Source organism: Carica papaya, chromosome 3 (genome assembly GCF_054855325.1).
Source record: "Carica papaya isolate Zhongbai chromosome 3, ASM5485532v1, whole genome shotgun sequence".
Taxonomy (NCBI): domain Eukaryota; kingdom Viridiplantae; phylum Streptophyta; class Magnoliopsida; order Brassicales; family Caricaceae; genus Carica; species Carica papaya.
In genome coordinates, this window is record NC_142311.1 from 1319061 (window position 1) to 1340904 (window position 21844).

A 21844-nucleotide genomic window follows, 5' to 3' on the forward strand; every position below is an offset into this window, starting at 1 on the left:
TTAAAATTTTAAATAATTCAATTAAAAAAACATTTTCAAAAGTTTGACATCAAAAGAAGAATTAAGGAGAAACATCCACGACGAACCCTAAAAAGTTAACGACATGTCTTGTTTCCAACATAAAGGTTGGAATGAAGGAAGCGTGTATGTATAGAATAATTACTTAACTTAATCATCATTAGTGTTTAATTAACTAATTAATTAGTTGATTAATCAGCTTAAGCAATGAATGACAACCTTATTCACAAAGTTAGCTCAACTTACGACTTACAACAAATTAAGCAGTCCACACGTAAGACGTATAGCGAAAGAAAAGTGTTACCTACGAAACCAACAACGTTGAATATCAAACATATACATATATATATATGTGTGTGTGTGTGTGTGTGTGTGTGTGATTATTTAAATGTAACATTATTTTATTTTAGGTAGGTTTTTAGATGTCTATAACGAGTTTGAAATTTATTTTTTATGATATGATTCTTAATTAAAATGTAATTAGAGGTGGAGTCGACCTAATTCTGGTTACAATTAAAATTTGATCATGACAAGATTCTTAATTAAGAGAAAAAATTCAATTGTTTGAAGATTATTTCAATATATATTTTAAATTAAGTGATAAACAAAGCTTTGCATCCTATAACATTTATAAGTAATACATATATAATTCTATTATAATTTATAACGAAGTAAAACAAATTATTAAATAAAAATTGGGGCGTGATTGAAAAAAATACACATACCAATATATATATATATATATATTTATATACATATAAACAATTTGCTTGCTTTAATTTGTCGTGTATATCTATGGGATCATTGCAAAAGATGGGTTAACGAAGCTTGTATTTCTTCCAATGTTCTTCCTTTGGTCTCCGGCACCAACATCCACACAAACAGAATTGTTACCGCACAAATCCCAGAGAAGAAGAAGAAAGTTCCTGCAAAACCCACCGAAAAAATTTACAGTTTTACCTCGTATGGTAAAAGTAAATATATATATATATAAAAATACGGTAAAAGTAGGTGGGTGTGGGTGAGATGATGACCTGAAGAGCTCCATTCCATCATGAAATTGAAAGTGTAAGTGATAATCCAACCAATAGACCAGTTGGTAAATGTCACCAAACTCCCAGCTGACACTTTCACATTGATGGGAAATATCTGATATATATATATATATATATATATATATATATATATATACACACACACACACAAACGTGTATATATGCAAAAACATCGTACGTTAATTTCAATCATATAAAATTAAATCATAGTGTATAATTAATTTTTTAATTTGTCAAGAACTTTACATTTTTAATAGTTTGGTAAATTAAATAATTACTTACCTCAGACATTATAACCCACGGTAATCCTCCCATGCCCAGTGCAAAAGTTGTAATGTATCCCTGATTTTAAAATCATTTCATTTGCAAATTGTTAAAGAGAGGAAGAAGAAAATTAAACAGTGAATAATTGTGTCTTTTTTTGGAGCTGGGTAAAGTAAAATTACCAGTACACCGGTAAATGTTAAAATAGGTACGATGTCGGGAGAAATATCCAGTCCCTGTAAACCCAATAGGAAAAATATACGTATAGTTATAATTATATTTATATATATATATGTGTGTGTGTGTGTGTGTGTGTGTGTGTGTATACATACATGTATAGATACCAACCAACCTGTAGGCAGAATGAGAGTCCAAGAAGAAAAGAGCATAAAAACATTCCAATGGCTGAAACCTGCAGTAAATTTAAATGGTTAAATTAAGATTAAATTAGTGTAATTAATAATAAAGTTAATTATTAACACTAACCATAAGAAGTGGTCTTCTTCCCATTCTGTCAACCAAAACTACACCCATTAAAGCTTTTGGTATCTGCAATAAAACACAGATCACGTACAACTCTAATTAATTCATAAAATCAAAATTTGCGTGTTAATTAATTAGAATTATGAGAGATTAAGTAAATAATCTTCCTTTTTAATTAAGATTTAAGAGGGTAAAATACCATTAGGACAGCTAATGCTGTTGTACCAACAGAGACCGAGACTCCTGTTTCAAAAAAAAAAATTAAACTATTTATTTTTTTTTCGCATTCAAACACTCTACGAACAAGACTTATTTAGAAGGTTGGATTTACTCACCGGCCCTCTCAAATATATTACTTGCGTAATACGTTACACCTGAACTTCCCGATAATTGTTGTAACAACATTAATCCAACTCCGATCTGATTAATGTAAGTAAATAAAAATATTTTCAAAAAATAAATTAAATAAAAAAAAATTTATGCGAATATCTTACGATAAGCGAACTGGCATATTTCCTTTGAAATAAATATAAGATTCCGGTTTCTGAATCATCTTCCAATGTTTCGATTATATCCTGCAAGATTAGAGATAATTGATATTAATTAAGAAGATAAACATAATTATCATTTTGTTAATTAATATTTAGAAGAAAATTAACCCTAATCTCTTCTGCTTCTCGAGAAATATCAGCAGCATTTTTCCCTCCAAGCTTCTGTAAAGCAGATTCGAACTCCTTCTCTTTTCCAGCTTTTGCCTGCATATTTATTTTTATAAAAATAATAATAATAATTGACAGTGATTTTAGACGAAAAACTGTAATTTATTCGATTTTTTTAATAAATATTTTGACTTTTTCATATATATATATATATGTGGTGATATGTACTCTGACCAGCCATCTCGGAGATTCTTGAATTAGGAATAAGCCAAGAAATTGCAACCCACAAGGAATAACACCTGAAAAATTAAAACACTAATTAAAATTTTAAAGCTAATTAACAATGTTCTAATTGAGTATTAAACTAATTAATTATGAAGTGGAATTACATATCAGTGCCAGCGTCCGCCATCGAACCAAGTTTCCGAGCAAATATACAAATGAAAACCCGCAATTCTGCATCAACTGTATTTACAAATAAATAAATATATAATTATATAAGTATAAATTAATTTAGTGGAATATATAATTAATTACCTGATTGGAAAATACAAGTGCTCCTCGAATATCTTTGGGTGTTATTTCAGCAATGTAAATTGGTACCTGTTTGGCACCATTAATTAATATAAATTATTATTTTATTTAATTAATTAAATAAAACGAAAATATAATTGGAGTAAAAATAAAAATAAATAAATAAATAAATTACCACGTAGCTAATTAGACCCACTCCAATTCCCATGAAGAATCTCCCGAAATCCAGCCACAATACATCCTTTTTAATTAACAATAATTAATTAATTTAATTATATGAGAATTAAGCTAAGTAATTTAATTACAACATACATACACACATACATATATTTATATATATATATATTATATTATATATATGTAGCGAAGAGAGAGTGAGGTGGTAAAGAATGGAACCTTGGAAAAGCAAATGCAGAGCCAGCCAATAGAAGAGAAGGCTTGAGTGAACCACAATGTCTGGTTTCCAAAAAATAATAAATTAATAACTGACAATTAAAGTAAAAGATTAAATTAATAAATAAGTTAATTATTTAATTAACGAGTGGATTAAGAAAGTAATTAACGGAAATACTTAACATGTTTGCGACCAATCAGATCAGCAATCTTGCCGCTAAACACTGCACCCATCATTCCTCCAAGTGTCAAGCTTGACCCAAAAACCGAAAACTGTTAAAAATAATTACCAAAGTAATTAATTAATTAATTAATCTTCTTTCTATTTAAAGAACCAAAATAATTATTTAAGGAAATAATTATTAAAAAAAAGTAAGAATTAAAATTAAAAAAAAAATGAGTAAAAAAGACTTTATCCGTACGTATAATACTATATAAATACAACGTAAGACGAATTTTAAATTAATTTATTTATTTAATATATAAATAAGCTCCGTAAAAGTAAAAAAAAAAAAAAAAATAATTTTATATTACTCGTGGGTCCCTTCCTTTTGTATTAATTTGTAAAGCAAGAAATTCCTTCCTTTTTCCGGGGGATGATTCCTTATCTAAAGTGACGTCGTATTACGCAGGGGATAATGTAACTTTTCAATAATTACTAAAAAAATTAAAAAAAAAAACAAAAATTGAAGATAAAAAAGTTACAGACAGAAAAATGAAGAAGAAGAAGAAGAATGGTAAGTAAAAAAACTCACAGCCGCAACGGAGAGCCCCAAGTCCTCCGTGATCCCAGATTCCGCCGCCGTCGAGTAACCCATCTTCAAAAACCCGACCAACAAGCTTCTTCGTCAACATTCATATATACATATACATGTATAGTATCTACGTACATACATATACATGTATGTATATAGAAAGAGAGAGAGAGAGAGAGAGAGCATATACCGCACAGCCGAATGTGAAGGAGCCGCAGACGGCGACGAGGGCGCCGAGGTAAACAGCGAAAGTGGCTTTGGAGGTTTCGTCACTAACAATGTCGTCGTCTATAATCGGCTTTCTCTGGTTTATCAGAGACCTTCGGAGATCGCCGGCTTCCATCCTCTCTGCTTCTTCTTCCACGATCATTATTCCCTTCTGGGTATTTTTACAATATGAAAGAAGAAGAAGAAGAAGAAGAAGAAGAAGAAGAAGAAGAGGAGCTGAGTTGAGTCTGTGCAAAGCAGATTCCCCTCTGTTCTTTTGTTCTACTTAAAATGGGTTGTGAGAAAAATGAAGAGCGAAATTTGGGTTTAAATAAGAGAGAGAGATAGTTTAATTAATAATTATGGGAAAATTAACATGAGAATCAATATAATAAGTTGACAAGACACACCCACTAATTACGTTTTTTAATCCCAAAAAATTCTCATCCCGTATTTCAAATTTTACTTTTAATCTTTTTGTATGCATCGCTCGTTAAGAACCACACAACCGAGTGGGATTGCTTGTAGGTTTATATTACTACACACATACGTCTGAGTCTGTGAATCAACTGGTAAAGGGTAAGTAGCTCTTCGTACGTAATTAATTTAAAATTAAAAATTAAAAATTCTTAATCTTAATCATCGAATCTTGAATGTCACGCAATATAGGGTTGTAATTGTAACCTTTTTGTGTGTGTGTGTGTATGATATAAATACCCAATGGGAAGTAGATTTATGAGGTTCAAAGGAAAGTCAAATGTCAATGCAATTTAACAAGGCCACGTTTGGTTTGGCTGACCGTATTAGAATTTTGAAGAAGCACGTTATTATTAGTTAGGAAGATGTTGCAAGCTACGTTCCACAAACAAGGATTATCTAGTTTTGCAATCACCAACATGCGTGTCCTTATATAGTTTCCCATCAATTCCTCTTAACATTTTAAACTATTCAATCATGTGTGTTATATATATATATTATATAGTTGATTTTGTTATAAATTCAAATTTATATTTTAATTATTGATTTAGTCAATTGAATTTATCGTCAATTCTCGCAACAACAACAACCAAAAAAAGAGAACGTAATTCAAACTATGTAAATGTGTGATGGGGATTTATTTATGATTAAATTAAGAAATTATTATGTGGTATAGTTATTGACACGTTATTAAATTAGGTGTACATTTGATTTATATTAAAAAAAAAAAAAAATTAGTTTAACCTTTTACTCATAACAAATATTAAATCTTTCCCTAACCTCTTTTCTTGTTTGTTTAAATCAATCGTGAATTTTAAAATATTTACATAAAAACCTCTTTCCGTTATTACCCAATGACGCTATTAGAAGCGGAAAAACATATGAATCATGATATATGTAATTTTAATCTATGTGGAGTCATGTCAATTACGAATAGTGTTCATGTGAATTCACTCAAAAACCATGCACATCTACTCTATCTTTGCCCTAAACCATTATTCTTTATGCCTTGGATTTTTTATAACACGTAGTCTTAATATGGGTTTTGGTATGCATATCACACTATCAATTTAATGTGCTCGATTAAAAGTGATCGACTATTGTTAAACAATATTGGATCTTAATACCTCGAGTTTAAGTACGAGTTTGTAATGTGCAAATACTATTTTTATAATATTCTCATTTTATGATAAAAATTACAAAAATTAGTCGATATAAAAGATAGTTATGGTTCCCAACTAACAAAGTTGTCATTTTATTTTTTCTGAAATCCCATCACAAGAAAAAACTAATTTTTAGACATTGTGTTGATTCAGAAAATCCTATCGCCGGACGCAAACAATTCTTCCGCGATAGATTCAGGTACGCTTCTGTTTATACTTCTCATTAATTCAGTACGAGATCATATGTTTGATTTTTACAAATCTACAGATTTAAAAATAATTTTTATTTCAACAATTGGTATCATAATTATTTATCGTATTGGATTTTTAAGAATGTTTTACTTTGTTTTGTAATTTTAGATTTTGAATTAGAAATTTTAGATTTTGGATTTTATTTTTATTTGTCTGAATTCACATATATATATATGCAGAAATATATGCAAAACAAATATATATATATATATGTATATATGTGTAATGCCCTAATTAATTTTAATTGTAATTAAAATTAATGAATAAATATAGTTTTTTAATTTTTATTTAAGGTAAAAATGAAGAAAATTAAATGGATGATGAAATTGAAAATAATTTTGGAAAAAATGAGTAAAAATTTGGGTTATGTGGGTGTTTTTAAAAGAAAAATTAGAAATTGGGGGCTCAAAATATAATTTAAAAAAATTGTGCCACGTAAGGCGTCCAGTCAGTCGTTCCGACAACCGAAGCGCGTCGTGTGGCAAACCACGCTGACGCGGTGCCACGCAAGGGGGGCCACGCTGGCGATCCGCGTGCCGCGATTACACGACCTAAATTTGTTCCCACGCGCACGGATAGTCCGAATCTGTTCCCTCCTCAGACACGGTCAGACGGTTAAGTTTAAAGCGATGAACGATCCAGATCTACTTCCTATTTAAACGCGATCGAACAGCTCAGATCAAAACGCGATGAACGGTTCAGATTCACTCTCTATTTAATCGCGATCGGACGATTCAGATCAAACTGATGGATGGTCTAGATTAAAAGAAGACGGATATAAATAACTCTCTTCACACCAAACCCTAACCTTAGCCGTCGACTCTCCCGTCGGAGAAGAAGAGCGAGCCGCTAGGAAGGGAGTCGCTCGCCACCGCGCTGGAGCCACTTCTGACCGCCAAAAGAGGTAAAATTTTCTTTATTTGCTCGAAATTCAATTTTAAACACTCCTATGTCCAAATCAGAGCAAAAGAACCAGCGGATGAGTTAGAAACTGCAGGAAAAGTTCGGCAGCACTACCGTGGGAAAAGACAAAATTTGTCTCTAATGAGGCCCTTTCCGATTCCCGTTTCGTATAATTTTTTCTCCATTATAATCATCATTCCTTTCTCTATATATTGGCAATAAAACACCCAACCGCGAAGGTCAGCCGGAGGAGCCGTCGCACTGGAGAACCCCGCCGCAGGTAAGCTTCGATTTTTTAACTTTTTTCGGCCAACTGAGATCCCTTAACGTGTTTTCTCACATGGATTAGTATAAAACCGACAGAATTCGACCGAAAACGGTTGAAAATAGCTAACCCGAGGCAAACCTCCACTGCAGGCAGCGGTGCCATCGCTAGAGCACAGCGGAGGCGCCGTGCCAGAATTCCAGAATTGGCCAAAAAATGCTCCTAACAATGATTTTGGATTTTTAGGATATTTGTAGGTACTTAAAGTGCATTTTAATGCCCAAAAAAAAATTTAAGGAACTCGGAGACCGCCAGTAGGCGCAGTCAAAAGTTAACATTTTGGACATTAATTTGAGTAAGAATCCCTCACCTTATTCTCTGTTATGGAATTAAAATTTAATTTTAAATAATATAATATTTTGTGAAACTTAAAAAATATTCATAATTAATTACAATCTACTAATGGAGCTGGAACCGGTTATTTATTATTATTTACTATATTTAACCGATTGCCTGATTTTACAGCTTTCAAATGTATGATAATACACTATAATTAGTATGATGATGCGATTGTATTCCTTTTATGCATGTATTGCTTGTTTTATGTCATTACGGTTGAATTAGTAAACTGAAGACTAAAAGTAAATGAAAAATTATTTGATTAAGTGGATGGATGAACGACAACCTTACTGGATATTTTGAGAGATGGCGGACAGACCGGGTACATAAGGAACCCTACCGTGAACGTTGTCTCATACTGGACGGGGTATCAAGGTTTGGTAATTTGACGATTATATCGGACGGGGTATGGAGACGGCCTATTTCACCCTTATACCGGATGCGGTATTGAAAGATTATATCTTTTGACACTCATACCGAATGGGGTATGGGGATAGCCCATTAATTGAAAATGTTAAAAAAGAGTTCACGCGTAGTGAGAACATCCATATTGACTCCTGTGGATACCAGTAGTCTGATAAAAGGGAAGTTTTTTGTTCCAACCGACTGTGTATAAAATTATGGTATGTATTATGTTATTGATTCTATAGGTTATTTTTGGAAATCTCGTTACGATAAGTATGCGATAAATGATTTTATTTATGACAAACGAATTTGCTTAAATTAAGAGCTCCATTAGTTGTTTTGATTATTTCTACCAATCTTCATTTTTGTGTCGGTGAGTAGTATGATATTCTTACTGAGTTAGTGTAACTCATTCTTTTATTAACTATTTCATATTAAGAAAACCAGGATTTAAAGCGTGATCCGCAAGAGGGTTGCGAATAGGATGCCCAGTTATTTATTTTCCATTTATTTCTTTAATCTTTTGTTATTTATTTTAAAATGGTCATTCTCGTAACTCTATTAGGTAATCTGAATTATTGTTTAAGGAATGTAAACTCTAACTATTTATTTCGCTTATGTACTAAATTCATAATTTATCTCCTTTCTAGTTCACAGGCCATTACAATATGTATATATATAAGGATTAGAAATATATATATATATATGAATATCAAAGATATATGTATGCAAAAAATTAAAAAATATATATGTATATTGAGGACGTATATATATATATATGAAGCAGAAAAATAAGAAAGAAAAGAAGCGGTCGACCGCCACTGTATGAGGAAGGAGAGTTAGAACTTTTCAGGGTTTAACGGAAGTTAATAGGATCATCTTCCACTGTGTTAATGTCAAACACATGTTCTTGGAGATATACAATATAATCATCTAGAATTGTATTTTTCCTCCCTTTAGTAGATATTTTTAATGGTATAAGTTTTTAAAGGTGTGAAGTTTGTACTTCAATAACAATTTTCTAAATAAAAACAAAAGATACTATGACATTGTCTTAGTCTGGAGTTGCTTTTTGAACAATGTTAGGTATAATAATCTAATATTGATCATTGTTAAGAGTAATTGAGGGAATAGGAATATCGGCCAATTCCCCTAGGAATCGAGCAAACGGTCCTGGATGTTGTTCACCTAATTCACCAGATTTACCATAGTATTTACCACCACGGTCAAATCTAATAACCTCAATCATTTTGTTGAATTCGTTCTCCACTTCTGTTTTAAAACTCTTGAACACATCTAAGGACTGAGATTTTTCATAAATGAGATATATGTAGTTATATATTGAATAATCATTTTTAAACGTTATGAAATATTGTTGACCATTCAAAGAAGCCGTAGGGAACGATCCACATATATCTGTTTGAATGAGTTCTAATACGTTCATAACTCTATTGACACTTAATATCTTAATATTTGTCTATTTTCTCTTGATACAATGGACATATCTGTCAAAATCTGTAAAATTAAGAGAATCTAGAATTTTTTCTTACACAAGTCTCTCAATTCTCTTTTACGAGATATGACATAATCTCTATCATATGTATATGGTGTAACGGCCCCAAAAATTTAAAAGAATTATATGTATTAAAAATGTCAAATGCGGAAGCGTAATAAAATTTTTGATTAGCATCCCTTACACAATAACTAAAACGTACTCAAAACATAAAAGAACAAATTAACTAAAAGAGATACTCGAAATAAGAACTATAAATATAGTTATGGAGTTTTTAGGCGTCCCCTTCGCCGTCTTCCTGCGGAACGGGCTTGGGAACAATGTATTCCTGATATGAAATGGTTAAATAAGGAATGAGCTACACCAGCCCAGTAAAGACATCACACTATCTCACCGCTACAGAAGTAAAGGTCGGTAGAAAACAAAATGACCAATGGAGCATAATTTATAACAAATTCTTTTATCAATAATAAAATCTTTTACTGTTCACTTACCTCAGCGAGATCCATGAAAACAACATATGAAAATAATAACCTTACAATATCATGAAATCATACACACTTTATAACACAACATATATCACACCTTTACATTTCAATCATCAGGAAACAGATTTCCTCTTTTACCAGTCTACTAGTATCCCTGGGGATCCGTAGGGGGTCCCCTCTACAAGTGAACCATTAATATTTACAACCTGATTCCAGGGCCGTCCCCATACCCTGTCCGGTATGGGCGCCAAAACACATAAGGTCTGCATACCCTGTCCGGTATGAGAGACCACATTCCCGGTAGGGTTCCCTACGGACCCAGTCCATCCACCATCTCCCAGGATATCTAGTCAGGCTGTCCACATTATCCACTCATCAATTCACATAACCTTTTTACCTTTTTTCTTGATCTCAATCATCCAATCATACACAACATGTAAACCAGTAATTGACACCAAATAAGACAATACAGTACCGGGTTAAGCATAATACCAATCATAATAAAAGAAACCATAGTTCATGCATACGAGACCATAATATAATTACATCAAACATTATGTTGCATTTAATACTGAAAATTAAATCAAACAATAACAGACCAACAATGTATCAGACTCGGGCTCTATTGACAACCTTAATCAATTATACATCTATAAAGTCACATAGTACAGTTTAATTATTTATTTAACTTTAATACCGTGATAGGAAATAGGGTGAGGGGTCCTTACCTATTTCGGGGTCTGAATTTGACTCTACAGTGCGCCTACAGACTGTCTCTAATTTCCTTGAATTTTTTTTCGGGAAACTGAAACGCACTACCGGTACTTGCACGTGTTCCAAAAAATCCCAAATCAGACCTAGGGCCCCTTTCGGCCAATATCGAAATTCCGGCACGGCGGCTCCGCCGTGCTCCGGCGACGGCGATTCACCTCGGGTTGGCTATTTTCGGCCGAATTCGGCCACACTTGCATCGATCCCTACGATAAAAAAACCCTAGGGCCCTCGGTGGGCCAGAAAATTACGAAAAACTGAAACTTACCGGCGGCGGTGCTCTCGAGTGCAGCGGCTCCTCCGGCGTGAATTGCATTTTGATGTTTGGCTCCGATCAACCTGTAGATAAAAGAACGGTGATTACAGTGGTATAAAAATTGCATCGAACAGAGGCCGGGAAGGGCCTCATTGGTGGCAAAAACTGAGGAGGGACACGGCGGCGCCGCTGGGCTTCGACTAGGTTTTCCGGGCGTTTGGCCGATGGTTTGGCCATAAGCGGACTCAGCATTGAAAAACAAGCAAGGGGGAGAAAATTTACCTCGATAAGCGGTCAGAAACTTCCCCGGTGCGGCGGCGGCCGGCTCCTCCAGCGTCTGGTTCTTCTTCTCTAGCGAGGCACTGGCGGCTAGGGTTTTTGTGGTCAGGTGTGGGTGGGGTTATTTATACCCTTTGCCTTTTAATCTCAACCGTCCATCAAGATTAAATCTGAACCGTTCAATCGCGATTTAATTGGGATTAAATCTGGGCCGTCCATCGCGATGCAATCTGGGCCGTCCGTGCGCACGTTTGATCTGGGCCGTCCGCGCGCGCGGGAACGGATCTGGGCCGTCCGATCGCGCGCACGCGGGAACGGATCTGGGCCGTCCGATCGCGCGCACGCGGATCTCCCACGTGGCCCATTCCCTGGTCAACGTTTCCTTGCCACGCGGCGCGTCCTGGTTGGCCGGGGCTGCTGACCGGGCCGCTGACGTAGTGCTGGCGTGGCATAACTTTTTTAAATTGCATTTTGACCACCGCTTTCCGATTTTCTTTTCAAAAACACCTCCATAATTCAAATTTCACTCCTTTGTCCCAAAATCAATTTCAATTAAATCCAAATAATATTTTTACCAAATTTTATCATTATTATTATTTTTATTTTCATGAAATTAAATTAAATAAAATCAAATTAAATTAATTAAAAATAAAAAACATTCAAATAATTACAAAATAAAATAAAAAAATAATAATAATAACACTTGGGGTGTTACATATGGTGTCATGATTAATATAGGCTCTATATTAGACTTTTGAGAATTGTAATAGCTAGCAACTAGATCCCTAGATTTAAAGGGCCTAATTTATTATTAACAAATGTTAATCACTTTAGAGTTTAGTTTATTATACTATCATCTCCACATAATAACAGCAATACTAATCATAATCAACTAAACACTCTACATTGTGTAGAAGAAACAATACATAATAATTTAATCAATACATATACTCTATAATTGATCCGACCACTATAATTACTTAATATTTAAAAAAAAAAAGAAAAAAAAACCCCAATAAAATATTTGTAATTTTAAATTAATGCTTTGTGTTAAAGCATTTTGGGATGCGTGGAAACCTTCAAATGGAAGGGAATTATTTTTTAAATTATCTTTCTACTATTATTTATATAATGTTTTGAGAGATCTAAATCTAATTACTAAAATGGGTAATACTTGTTATTTACTTTTTAATTAATTCTTATAATTTGTTCTAATAAACTAGTTTCAATTTTTGAATTCGATTACAAAATTAATATATACACATATATGTGTGTGTCTAGGATAAAACTTAGTTTCTAATTTTTTTTTTCTTCTCGATTAAGGAAATATTTGGGATATTTTAAGACCATGATTACGGAAAGAAAAAAATAAAAATAAAAAATGTATTTAAAAACTTACCTCAATAACATAAAGTAAATATCATTTTTTTAAATAAATTTCATTCAAACATAATTCGTAAGAAATAACTTATTTTTAATCTAATTAAATAGATAATAATAGACGATATGGTGTTCTAATAATTGGTACATTTTTATTTTAATCGAAGGTGAAAAATTTAAATCTCATGCGAAATATAAAATTATAATTTATAATATTTAATTTAATATGATTAATAATTTAATTGAAATTAAAATTATACTTAGATGGCAATTTCGGTATTCTACTGAACAATACCATTAAATTTCCCATTTGGTTCACAATGTACCTGGACCCCTTGCAGTCCAAATTAATTATTTTATCTTAGGTTAATTAAACATTCAATTAGTAGGCCACCTTAAAATCATTACACGATTACATCTATATACCTAATAAATTATTCATTTAAGAATTGTGGTGGTAGCTGTTTTAGAATTCTAATATTCAATTCCTACGTTTGAGCACCCACATATACATATAATAATCATATAAAATATTAAAAAAAAAAAAATTACTTGAAAGTTAAAGCTTTAGACAAATACAATTATGCCCGTGTACAAATAAAAATTCAATTTTCTTATCTTCATTTACTATATCAATAAAAAATTTAAAAAAGAAATAAAATGTTAGATCCGGCCCAATATTTCGTTTGCTAGATCCGGCCCATTTCATTTTTTGGTTCTGAAAAGGGTTTTAGGTTTTCCCTGTCCAACCATACAAACCCATTGTCTCTCTTGCTCGCGGTCGCATCTCGGAGACCATTGCAACTTGGAGTTTGAAGCCTTCTTCCTCGCGGTAACGCTTGAATCCATTCTTTACCTTCTCTGTGATTCCCTTGTTAGTTTGTACTGTAATTTCCGGATTCAAACTGAAACTCAGCTCCGTTTTCATGGATTTATTCGCCTAATTTTGTTTTTTCCTCTCTTCATTTTCCTGCTGTTCTTTTGTGCATTCATTGTTTGATTATACGCGTTTATATACTTTTGTACTTTTTATTCTTGTCCCCTACATTTGCTTGCTTTCCTGTCAGAGTGCTTGGATTTCTAAGAGACTATGATTTAGTTAAGAGTTCGATTACTCAGTGGCAGTATTTTGATCTCATTTCGTATCTGTATCTCGCTTTAATTTTTCTTCTCTTATTTCTCTTTTCGGTACTCTCTGAAATCAGTTCTACTCTGTGTTGGAATTTCCTTCAAAGGAAAGAACCCTAACGGATCTTTCTGGGAAGCTCAAAGAGGATAAAAGATGGCGCTGCAACATCTTAGTCGTCCAAGGAGTGTCACCAAGAGGTCCACTAAGTACTTAGAGGAAGCGCTTTATAAGAAGCTATTCAAGGAAGGCAGCTCAGAATTGACCGTTCGCCAACAACTGAATCTCTTCATCAAAAGCTCGAAGCGGGTATACAAATGGGAAGTTGGAGACACTCTCAAGAAGCTTCGTGATCACAAGCTTTATTACCCTGCTCTCAAGGTCTGCCCCATTTGTTTTATACTTATCTCCATTTTTTTAGGGTTTTAAATCTATAAATTTTTGTTTAAGTCATTGCTTTGTTTTAGTTTAGGCTAGAAGAAGTCCGAATTTGGGGAACTTATGGATAACGATTGAATATGATTTGGCTCACTGTGATTGACTTTTTCATTGGTGTAACATATAATACGAATTGGAGAACCGAAGAATGATTTGATAGTTCGTTGCATAAAATGTGATTCTAAATGGGTTATCCAGAGATCCTAAAGTAACTTCAGTTTTGAAATGGTCCTATGCCTTTGATATGATTGAGGAACAACGTATTCTGATGTTAGACTTGCAGTTCTTTTTTGTGTGTTTGAATTTTCATATATTCCTTTTGAGGGGATAGGGGAAGAAGCTTAGTTCCGTTTCATTCTTGATGTCTCTAAAGTGATCGATTTACAGCTCTCAGAAACAATGGCTGATAGGGGCATGAACAAGACAGTCAGTGATCAAGCTATCCATCTTGATCTTGCGGCCAAGGCAAGGGGGATTGCAGCAGCAGAAGATTACTTCATTGATCTTCCCGAAACAGCAAAAAACCATCTCACATATGGTGCACTTTTGAACTGCTATTGCAAAGAATTGATGACTGAAAAGGCAGAAGCTTTGATGGAGAAGATGAAGGAATTGAACATTGCTTTAAGCTCCCTGCCGTACAACAGTCTCATGACTCTTTACACGAAAGTTGGCCAACCAGAAAAAGTTCCAGCCATCATTCAGGAAATGAAGGCATGCAATGTAATGCCAGATTGTTATACATACAATGTGTGGATGAGATCTCTGGCTGCCGTCAATGATATTTCTGGGGTTGAAAGAGTTTTTGAGGAGATGAAGAGGGATGGCCGGATAAGTGCGGATTGGACAACATATAGCAACTTAGCATCGATTTATGTTGATAGCGGTTTGTTTGAAAAGGCAGAAAGGGCACTGAAGGAAATGGAGAAGAGAAACACCAAGCTTGATGTTTTAGCTTACCAGTTCCTACTAACTTTATATGGGCGAATTGGCAAATTGATTGAAGTTTATAGGGTATGGCGCTCTTTGAGGCTGGCTTTTCCAAAAACTGCAAATATTAGTTATCTGAATATGATACAGGTACTGGTTAACTTGAAAGATTTACCAGGTGCGGAGAAATGTTTCAGTGAATGGGAATCTGGCTGCTCAATGTATGATATCCGGGTTGTAAATGCTCTGATAGGAGCCTATGCTAAGGATGGTTTACTAGAGAAGGCTCAAGAGCTCAAGAGGAGAGCGTGGAAGAAAGGGGCTAAGCCCAATGCTAAAACTTGGGAGATATTCTTGAATTATTATTTGAAAAATGGGGATATCAAATTAGCAGTTGGCTGTGTAGGTAAAGCAATACCTATTGGTAGAGGAGATGGTGGAAAGTGGATCCCTTCCACTGAGATTATTGGTACTTTGATGGAGCATTTTGAGAAACAGAAGGATGTTGATGGTGCTGAAGGTTTTCTGGAGATTCTGAAGAAGGGTGTAGATGGTTTTGGAGTAGAAGTTTATGAATCATTGATAAGAACTTATGCAGCTGCCAGAAGGACAAGTCCTGTGATGCGCCGCCGTTTGAAGATGGAGAATGTAGAGGTGAATGATCCAACAAAGAAGCTACTTGATGAAATATGTGTTGAGTGAGTACTTTCATCCCTCAATTTTGATTCCCAGGATTATAGTTAATTGGGAAATGAGATATGAATGGGTTCGAATATATATATTTTCTCCAATAATAAAATATCTCTCTTTGTGACTGGCCAATTTACTTGAAACCCTTTTATGACTTGTTAGATGAGAGGTATTGTTTGGGCATGACTTAGGATAAAAGTAGACATGTAGCAATTCCAAGTTCACTCCAAATTGTACAACCTAGTTCTGGTTCAAAGGCTGCTTGGTATTATTTATAATTAGCATTTTCGGAAGTATTTGTAGTTAACATTAAACCCAAAAACAGTCTATAAATATGTGGACTATAGTTTACATGTAATGCAGAAAACAATTTCTTCATTCCTCAACCTTTTTCTTTATTCTTGGTTTGGATGCTCTGTTGTAGTAACTAAAATAGAAAACGGTTAAGATTCTTGACGTCGCAGGGACCAACGTGGGATGAACAGAAATAGCATAAGCTGAATTACACTAAAATCATCAAGGTAAAATTTGTGTTTTACATAAAAATGTTTATTATTCTACACGTGGGTAAACCCATCGTAATTTTTTTTTGAATAAATACAGATTAATATGAGAAATATGTATATCCTAATTTACAATTTATTTAGCGTAGGAAAAAAGGGGTTGATTATTTATTTATTTACTTTTGGTATTATAATTGGCGACAGAGTAATAATGGATGCTCGTTGAATTTCTTCGAGTGTGAGTCCTTTAGTCTCCGGTACCAAAGTGTAGACAAACGCAATTGTCACTCCACATGCCCCCGCGAATATAAAAAATGTTCCTGCGTTTTAATTAAATTCACTTTTTCTATCTACAAATTTTTAATTACTATCAAATTTATTTTTAATATTTGTTCTTAAAATATAAATTAGAGGGAGAGAAAAGAATGTGACCTGCGGGACTCCATTCCAACATAAAATTGAAAAAATAAGCAATAATCCAACCAGTAGACCAGTTGGCCAAAGTGACCAAGCTTCCGGCTGAAACTTTGACATTTATAGGAAATATCTGAAAATTTAGAAACCAATAAATAAATAAATAAATAAATGTAATGTTACCATTAATTTTATTATTATTATTGTTTTTAATGTCAATCAAAAATTCATTACCTCACACATTATGATCCACGGTAATCCTCCAAACCCAACAGCAAACGTCATTATATAGCCCTATTAATTTACGGTTTCATCAATCGAAGGAATAGGGGAAAAATGTGTAAACGAGATAAAAGTGGTAAGAAGTTAAATACCAATACACCCATGAATGCTAAAATGGGAGTGAGCTCCGGGAAGTGATTAGCCGCCTGTAAGAAATGTAAAAGTAAGTAATTAAAATAATTGCTCCGAGTAAAAAAAATTAAAACAGTTAAGACAGGAGAGGAGGTAATAAGCAATTTTAACCTTCAAGGAAAATGATATCCCCAGCAGAATGCAACACAAGCACATTCCAGAAGCAGAAGCCTGTTAATTGGATTACCATAAATAAGTTGTAACATATATGTGTTTATATGTATCTATCTATTTATATATACCATAAGTAGAGGTCTTCTTCCCCATCTGTCGACCAAGAATAGTCCCAATACGGCTTTGGGTACCTGCACGGTATATTATGCAGTGATCATCATAGTTAGTCTGTCTGCAGGTTGGATATGTCTTGTATTATAAAATTGGCTATATTGATATACAAATACACATACATATATACACGATCTAAAACGGGATAAATCCATACCATTATAAGAGCTAAGGTGGTTGTGCCAATGTTAATTGGAAAGCCTGTCTCATCCATAATAAATATATTTGTGTAAGTCAATTGTGTTATTAATTTCGTAAAAATTGTTAGTGTTTCTTGCTATTATATATATATATATATATATATATATATACATAATATATATAATATATTGTCTGTGTGTGTAAGTACCAGCTTGTTCGAAAATGCTGCTAGCATAAAGTGCTACACCAGAGCATCCTGAAAACTGTTGCAGAAGCATAAGTCCAATTCCAACCTGAATTATGCATGCATATATTAATCATCAAATTAGCAAACTATAAAGAAAAGAAAAAGATAAAGAACTTAAAATTTACATAATTAATTAACATATGATTCCCTCCATTAATAGACACACGAACACTTACTGTAAGGGCGTGAGCATATTTCTTTTGAAACAAGTGCCGGATTCCAGAATTTGAATCATCAACAGTTTCCATTCCTTCCTACGCATAACAAAAGGGGAATGGTTGGTGTTATATATATGTATATATATATAAGTAAATATACATGCGCGAAAGCATTGAGAGATATAAATTTAAAATATAAAATTACTCTGATAGTAGCAACTTCTTCTGATATATCAACATCCTTCCCTCTTAGACGCTGTAAAGCAATTTCAAACTCTTTTTGGCGACCTAGTTTTGCCTGCACAAGTTTCATTAATCACCATATTACTCTCACTCAATATGTTACAACCATGTAGACACATTATTAGATCATGATCTCATTTGTCCCAAAACCATGGTGTATCGTAAGGTGACTTGATTTAAACCCGAATAATTATTATCTTTTACTAACTAGCGTTATCAAAAAAAATTTGTATCCAACTTACCAGCCATCTAGCAGACTCAGGGACGAAGAACAAACCAATAAGCTGAACAGCACAAGGAATAGCACCTGAAATTAAAGTGAATCACCATTCACATTACATATGTGCAGCTTAAGTGTTTAAAAAAAAAAATTAAATTATGTCAAAAAATCTAATTATTTTGCATTCACAAGGAATGATAAGACTTATGAATATATATATATGTACACACACACACACACATAATGTTTCAATTACCAATAAGTGCCAAGGGACGCCATGAGACAAAATTTCCAGTTATGTACATGAGTGAAAGCCCACAATTCTGCATCAACTGTAGAACACAAATACTTAATGATTAAATATCTGATCTCTCTACATAATAAGCTCAAACTTGATCATAGTGGTGGAGTAATTAATAATAACCTGATTAGCAAAAGTACAGGCTCCTCTAATATTTTTGGGTGTAATTTCTGCAATATATACAGGTACCTGAAATTCGGTGTATAAAAGAAATTGAGTTTTAGTAACATTCTTGGTTACATATATATACAATCTCTGAAGAAACTCAAAGGTTCGTAATTAATTACCACATAAGTAACAAATCCAACTCCAATCCCAAGTAAAAATCGTCCAATGTCCAGCCATCGAGCATCCTTTCAGTAACAAATGAGAGATATATGTGATTGTATTGTTTTATTTGTTAAGGAAGTAGCGGTGTTACTATTATTTTTTGTTGTGAGATATTTTTAAACTGTCACTAAAAATAACTGAGTGAGAGAGGGATATGTACCTTAGCCAACGCTATTATGAGCCAGCCAAGAGTACAGAATAGTTCAGAGAACCACATTGTCTGTTAAATAAAAACCAGAGAAATAGATTTCAACCACCATTCTTAAAGATTCAGCTCATATACATAAATGTTACTGATATTGAGATTTAGTTATAAATATAAAGACATTAATTAATGGATTGATTGATTAATTAAAGTAATTTAGAATAGTCGAATTACATGTCTTCGACCAAAAAGAGAAGCTGTCTTCCCGCTGAACAAAGCTCCAATTGTTCCTCCCAGGGTCATAATTGAACCAAACAGTGAGTACTGTAACCAAGAGAGAACAAAAATCAACCCACAACAGAAAATATTAAATGTTTGTATGAATTTTTATTATCAATATATACTTCACATGATTTTGTTTTTACCATAATCCACAATTTACATATATGTTATTTTTTTCGTAGTAATTTATTATAATGTTTATTAGTTTTTTAAATACACATATTTGTCTGCATCTCTCAATATAAACGAATAAAAGTTTAAAATTAAAAAAGAATTAACGTTAGAAAAAAAAAGGTATAAAAATTTAAAAATATTACTAATGGCACCTAGCCTGATTCCATTCCCTCATCGTTTTTCTTCAAGTACCTTTCATTGATTAAGAAATAGAGTTGATTATCAGCCCACGCATCTCAGGTCCCCTCCCCCCAGCCCTCACCAAAAAATCAACAGACAAACCAAACAGAAAGGCATAAAAAAGAACTAATTAATTAATCAATAAAGACAAGAGAAAACTTACAGCGGCCACAGAGAGACCTAGCTCCTCCCTTATCCCTGACTGAGCTGCCGAGGAATACCCCATCTTCATTCACAAACACCGTATTTTCACATCAATCAGTGCAATCTCCACATACAAAACTACAGATTAAGTTTATGTCTAATCCAGTCAAAATTAATCTCTACAGTTGTAACTAACTAATAATCATGAACAATCATTGCGATTTCCGCCGAATCTGATGTAGAATATCGGAAACAGACTTACTCAAAATAGTCGACTGCGTATGCACATTAAATCGATAATGTTTTACTTACATGTGTATATTCTGAAAGTAAAGAAGGAAATTACTTACAGCGCAGCCATAGCAGAAGGAGCCGCAGACGGCGGTGAAAGTACTGAAGATGACGACGGGGGAGGCAGAGGAGGAGGAGGTGTTCGACGAATCAGTAATGCTACTACTGCTGCGGTTGGATTCATCGTGAACAGGCTTGGCTTCATCTTCTTCTTTTACCAGGAGTCCTTCTTCGAGCTCGTCTTGCTCCATGATCATATTTTTTTCTCTCTGATCAGTCGTGTGTGCTGGCGGAGGGAGAGATTTATAAGAAAGGCTAGAAACAAAAGAAATGATATTTTATGCTTTCTTTATTATTAAATATTAATAATAATTTATTTAAATAATTTATATATAATTTATTAAATAATTTTATCCTTGTGCTATTTTCCGTCTTTACGAATTATGTTACCTGATTTACTCTTACGGGTTGTAAAGTCCACTCGTGTTTTTATTAATTAACGTATTTTATTAAAAAATCAAAATATATATACATACACATTCTTTATTTTTCTGAAAAAAAAAAGGGTTTATACTGTATTATATGATATTTACATTTATTTTTTTTATATAAATAATTAATACGAATTGTACTTTTATTAAGACGATAGTCGTTATGAATTTAAAATTTTATTATTTTTTTAATGAATTAATTTAAAATATTTAATTCATTAATTTATTAATAAAGTTATTATAATTAAATAAAATTTATTCCCAATAAAATTTTAGTAAAATTAATATTTAATAATATAATATTTACATATTAATATCTTTAAATGTAACATTTTCGTGTGTCAGCGACATTCTTTAACGAGACTGTGTTTGGCACGTGCGCAGCGGTCGACGAGAACTGGCCTGTGTATAATGTGTGTGTGTGTATCTGTAAATTAAATTACAAATTTACCCCTGAAAGCGTTTCCCTTCAATTTTCATGTAGACACTCTTCTCACAATTCCAAATGATATTTTATTTCTTACACGGAACTCGTATCTTTTTTTTCTTCCAAAAAAGTATCTGTAATTATTTTCAAAAAAAATATAAAACACTAAGTTACAATTTATTACTCCTCGTAGTTATTTTAATAATAAAAAAAATTAATCGTTATATAATATTGTAATAAATTAAATATTATTATTTTATAATATATTTATAAAATATCAAATAATAATTTAATTAATCACAATATATATTATCTTTTAGTTAATTATACATCTCAATTATATAATTTGAA

At 32.9% G+C, this 21844-nt stretch overlaps 3 protein-coding genes across 7 annotated transcripts; 1 reads left to right on the top strand and 2 right to left on the bottom strand.

Annotated features, from left to right (window-relative positions):
* Positions 1 to 724: 724 nt before the first annotated feature.
* Positions 725 to 4697, bottom strand: LOC110812396 (sugar transporter ESL1-like). 3 transcript variants are annotated; one of them, XM_088214926.1, is made up of 18 exons: positions 4352 to 4692; positions 4162 to 4224; positions 3590 to 3679; positions 3410 to 3469; positions 3189 to 3254; positions 3017 to 3082; positions 2869 to 2944; positions 2714 to 2778; positions 2480 to 2575; positions 2315 to 2395; positions 2156 to 2240; positions 2020 to 2063; positions 1824 to 1886; positions 1690 to 1749; positions 1520 to 1573; positions 1356 to 1415; positions 1053 to 1167; positions 725 to 944 (listed from the first exon to the last, which is right to left on the bottom strand). In XM_088214926.1, the coding sequence occupies exons 1-18, from the start codon at positions 4529 to 4531 to the stop codon at positions 820 to 822; spliced, it is 1449 nt and encodes a 482-aa protein (XP_088071052.1). In that variant the 5' UTR covers positions 4532 to 4692; the 3' UTR covers positions 725 to 819. The 3 variants fall into 3 exon arrangements, with proteins under 3 accessions (XP_088071052.1, XP_088071053.1, XP_088071054.1); XM_088214927.1 differs by lacking the exon at positions 3189 to 3254 and having other exon boundaries at positions 4352 to 4697; XM_088214928.1 differs by lacking the exon at positions 1053 to 1167 and having other exon boundaries at positions 4352 to 4694.
* An 8942-nt stretch (positions 4698 to 13639) lies between these two features.
* Positions 13640 to 16489, top strand: LOC110813419 (Tetratricopeptide repeat (TPR)-like superfamily protein). Of its 2 annotated transcripts, none has more exons than XM_022040543.2 (3): positions 13640 to 13751; positions 14125 to 14426; positions 14871 to 16489. In XM_022040543.2, exons 2-3 carry the CDS (start codon positions 14202 to 14204, stop codon positions 16113 to 16115), a joined length of 1470 nt encoding a protein of 489 aa, XP_021896235.1. In that variant the 5' UTR covers positions 13640 to 13751; positions 14125 to 14201; the 3' UTR covers positions 16116 to 16489. The 2 variants fall into 2 exon arrangements, with proteins under 2 accessions (XP_021896235.1, XP_021896251.1); XM_022040559.2 differs by having other exon boundaries at positions 13660 to 13751; positions 14155 to 14426.
* Positions 16490 to 16619: 130 nt separating this feature from the next.
* On the bottom strand, positions 16620 to 20841 carry LOC110813408 (sugar transporter ERD6-like 12). Of its 2 annotated transcripts, XM_022040522.2 has the most exons (18): positions 20635 to 20841; positions 20304 to 20366; positions 19739 to 19828; positions 19520 to 19579; positions 19317 to 19382; positions 19153 to 19218; positions 18985 to 19060; positions 18751 to 18815; positions 18471 to 18563; positions 18284 to 18361; positions 18069 to 18153; positions 17877 to 17920; positions 17677 to 17739; positions 17546 to 17605; positions 17395 to 17448; positions 17255 to 17314; positions 17039 to 17153; positions 16620 to 16926 (listed from the first exon to the last, which is right to left on the bottom strand). In XM_022040522.2, the coding sequence occupies exons 1-18, from the start codon at positions 20830 to 20832 to the stop codon at positions 16775 to 16777; spliced, it is 1488 nt and encodes a 495-aa protein (XP_021896214.1). In that variant the 5' UTR covers positions 20833 to 20841; the 3' UTR covers positions 16620 to 16774. The 2 variants fall into 2 exon arrangements, with proteins under 2 accessions (XP_021896214.1, XP_021896222.1); XM_022040530.2 differs by lacking the exons at positions 20304 to 20366; positions 20635 to 20841 and adding an exon at positions 20153 to 20275.
* Between the last annotated feature and the right edge of the window lie 1003 nt (positions 20842 to 21844).

What these genes read in the sequence shown, in the direction of transcription:
- LOC110812396 (XM_088214926.1), bottom strand. Translation starts at nt 4,531, where the DNA reads ATGATCGTGGAAGAAGAAGCAGAGAGGATGGAAGCCGGCGATCTCCGA. An exon ending in GCGGACGCTGGCACTGATAT is followed by an intron (nt 2,779 to 2,868) that starts GTAATTCCACTT and finishes TTAATTTTTCAG; the next exon opens with GTGTTATTCCTTGTGGGTTG. An exon ending in GAGAAGCAGAAGAGATTAGG is followed by an intron (nt 2,396 to 2,479) that starts GTTAATTTTCTT and finishes CTAATCTTGCAG; the next exon opens with GATATAATCGAAACATTGGA.
- LOC110813419 (XM_022040543.2), top strand. Translation starts at nt 14,202, where the DNA reads ATGGCGCTGCAACATCTTAGTCGTCCAAGGAGTGTCACCAAGAGGTCC. An exon ending in TTTATTACCCTGCTCTCAAG is followed by an intron (nt 14,427 to 14,870) that starts GTCTGCCCCATT and finishes ATCGATTTACAG; the next exon opens with CTCTCAGAAACAATGGCTGA.
- LOC110813408 (XM_022040522.2), bottom strand. Translation starts at nt 20,832, where the DNA reads ATGATCATGGAGCAAGACGAGCTCGAAGAAGGACTCCTGGTAAAAGAA. An exon ending in CTCTTTTTGGTCGAAGACAT is followed by an intron (nt 19,580 to 19,738) that starts GTAATTCGACTA and finishes TTTATTTAACAG; the next exon opens with ACAATGTGGTTCTCTGAACT. An exon ending in CAGCATTTTCGAACAAGCTG is followed by an intron (nt 17,921 to 18,068) that starts GTACTTACACAC and finishes TGGATGAGACAG; the next exon opens with GCTTTCCAATTAACATTGGC.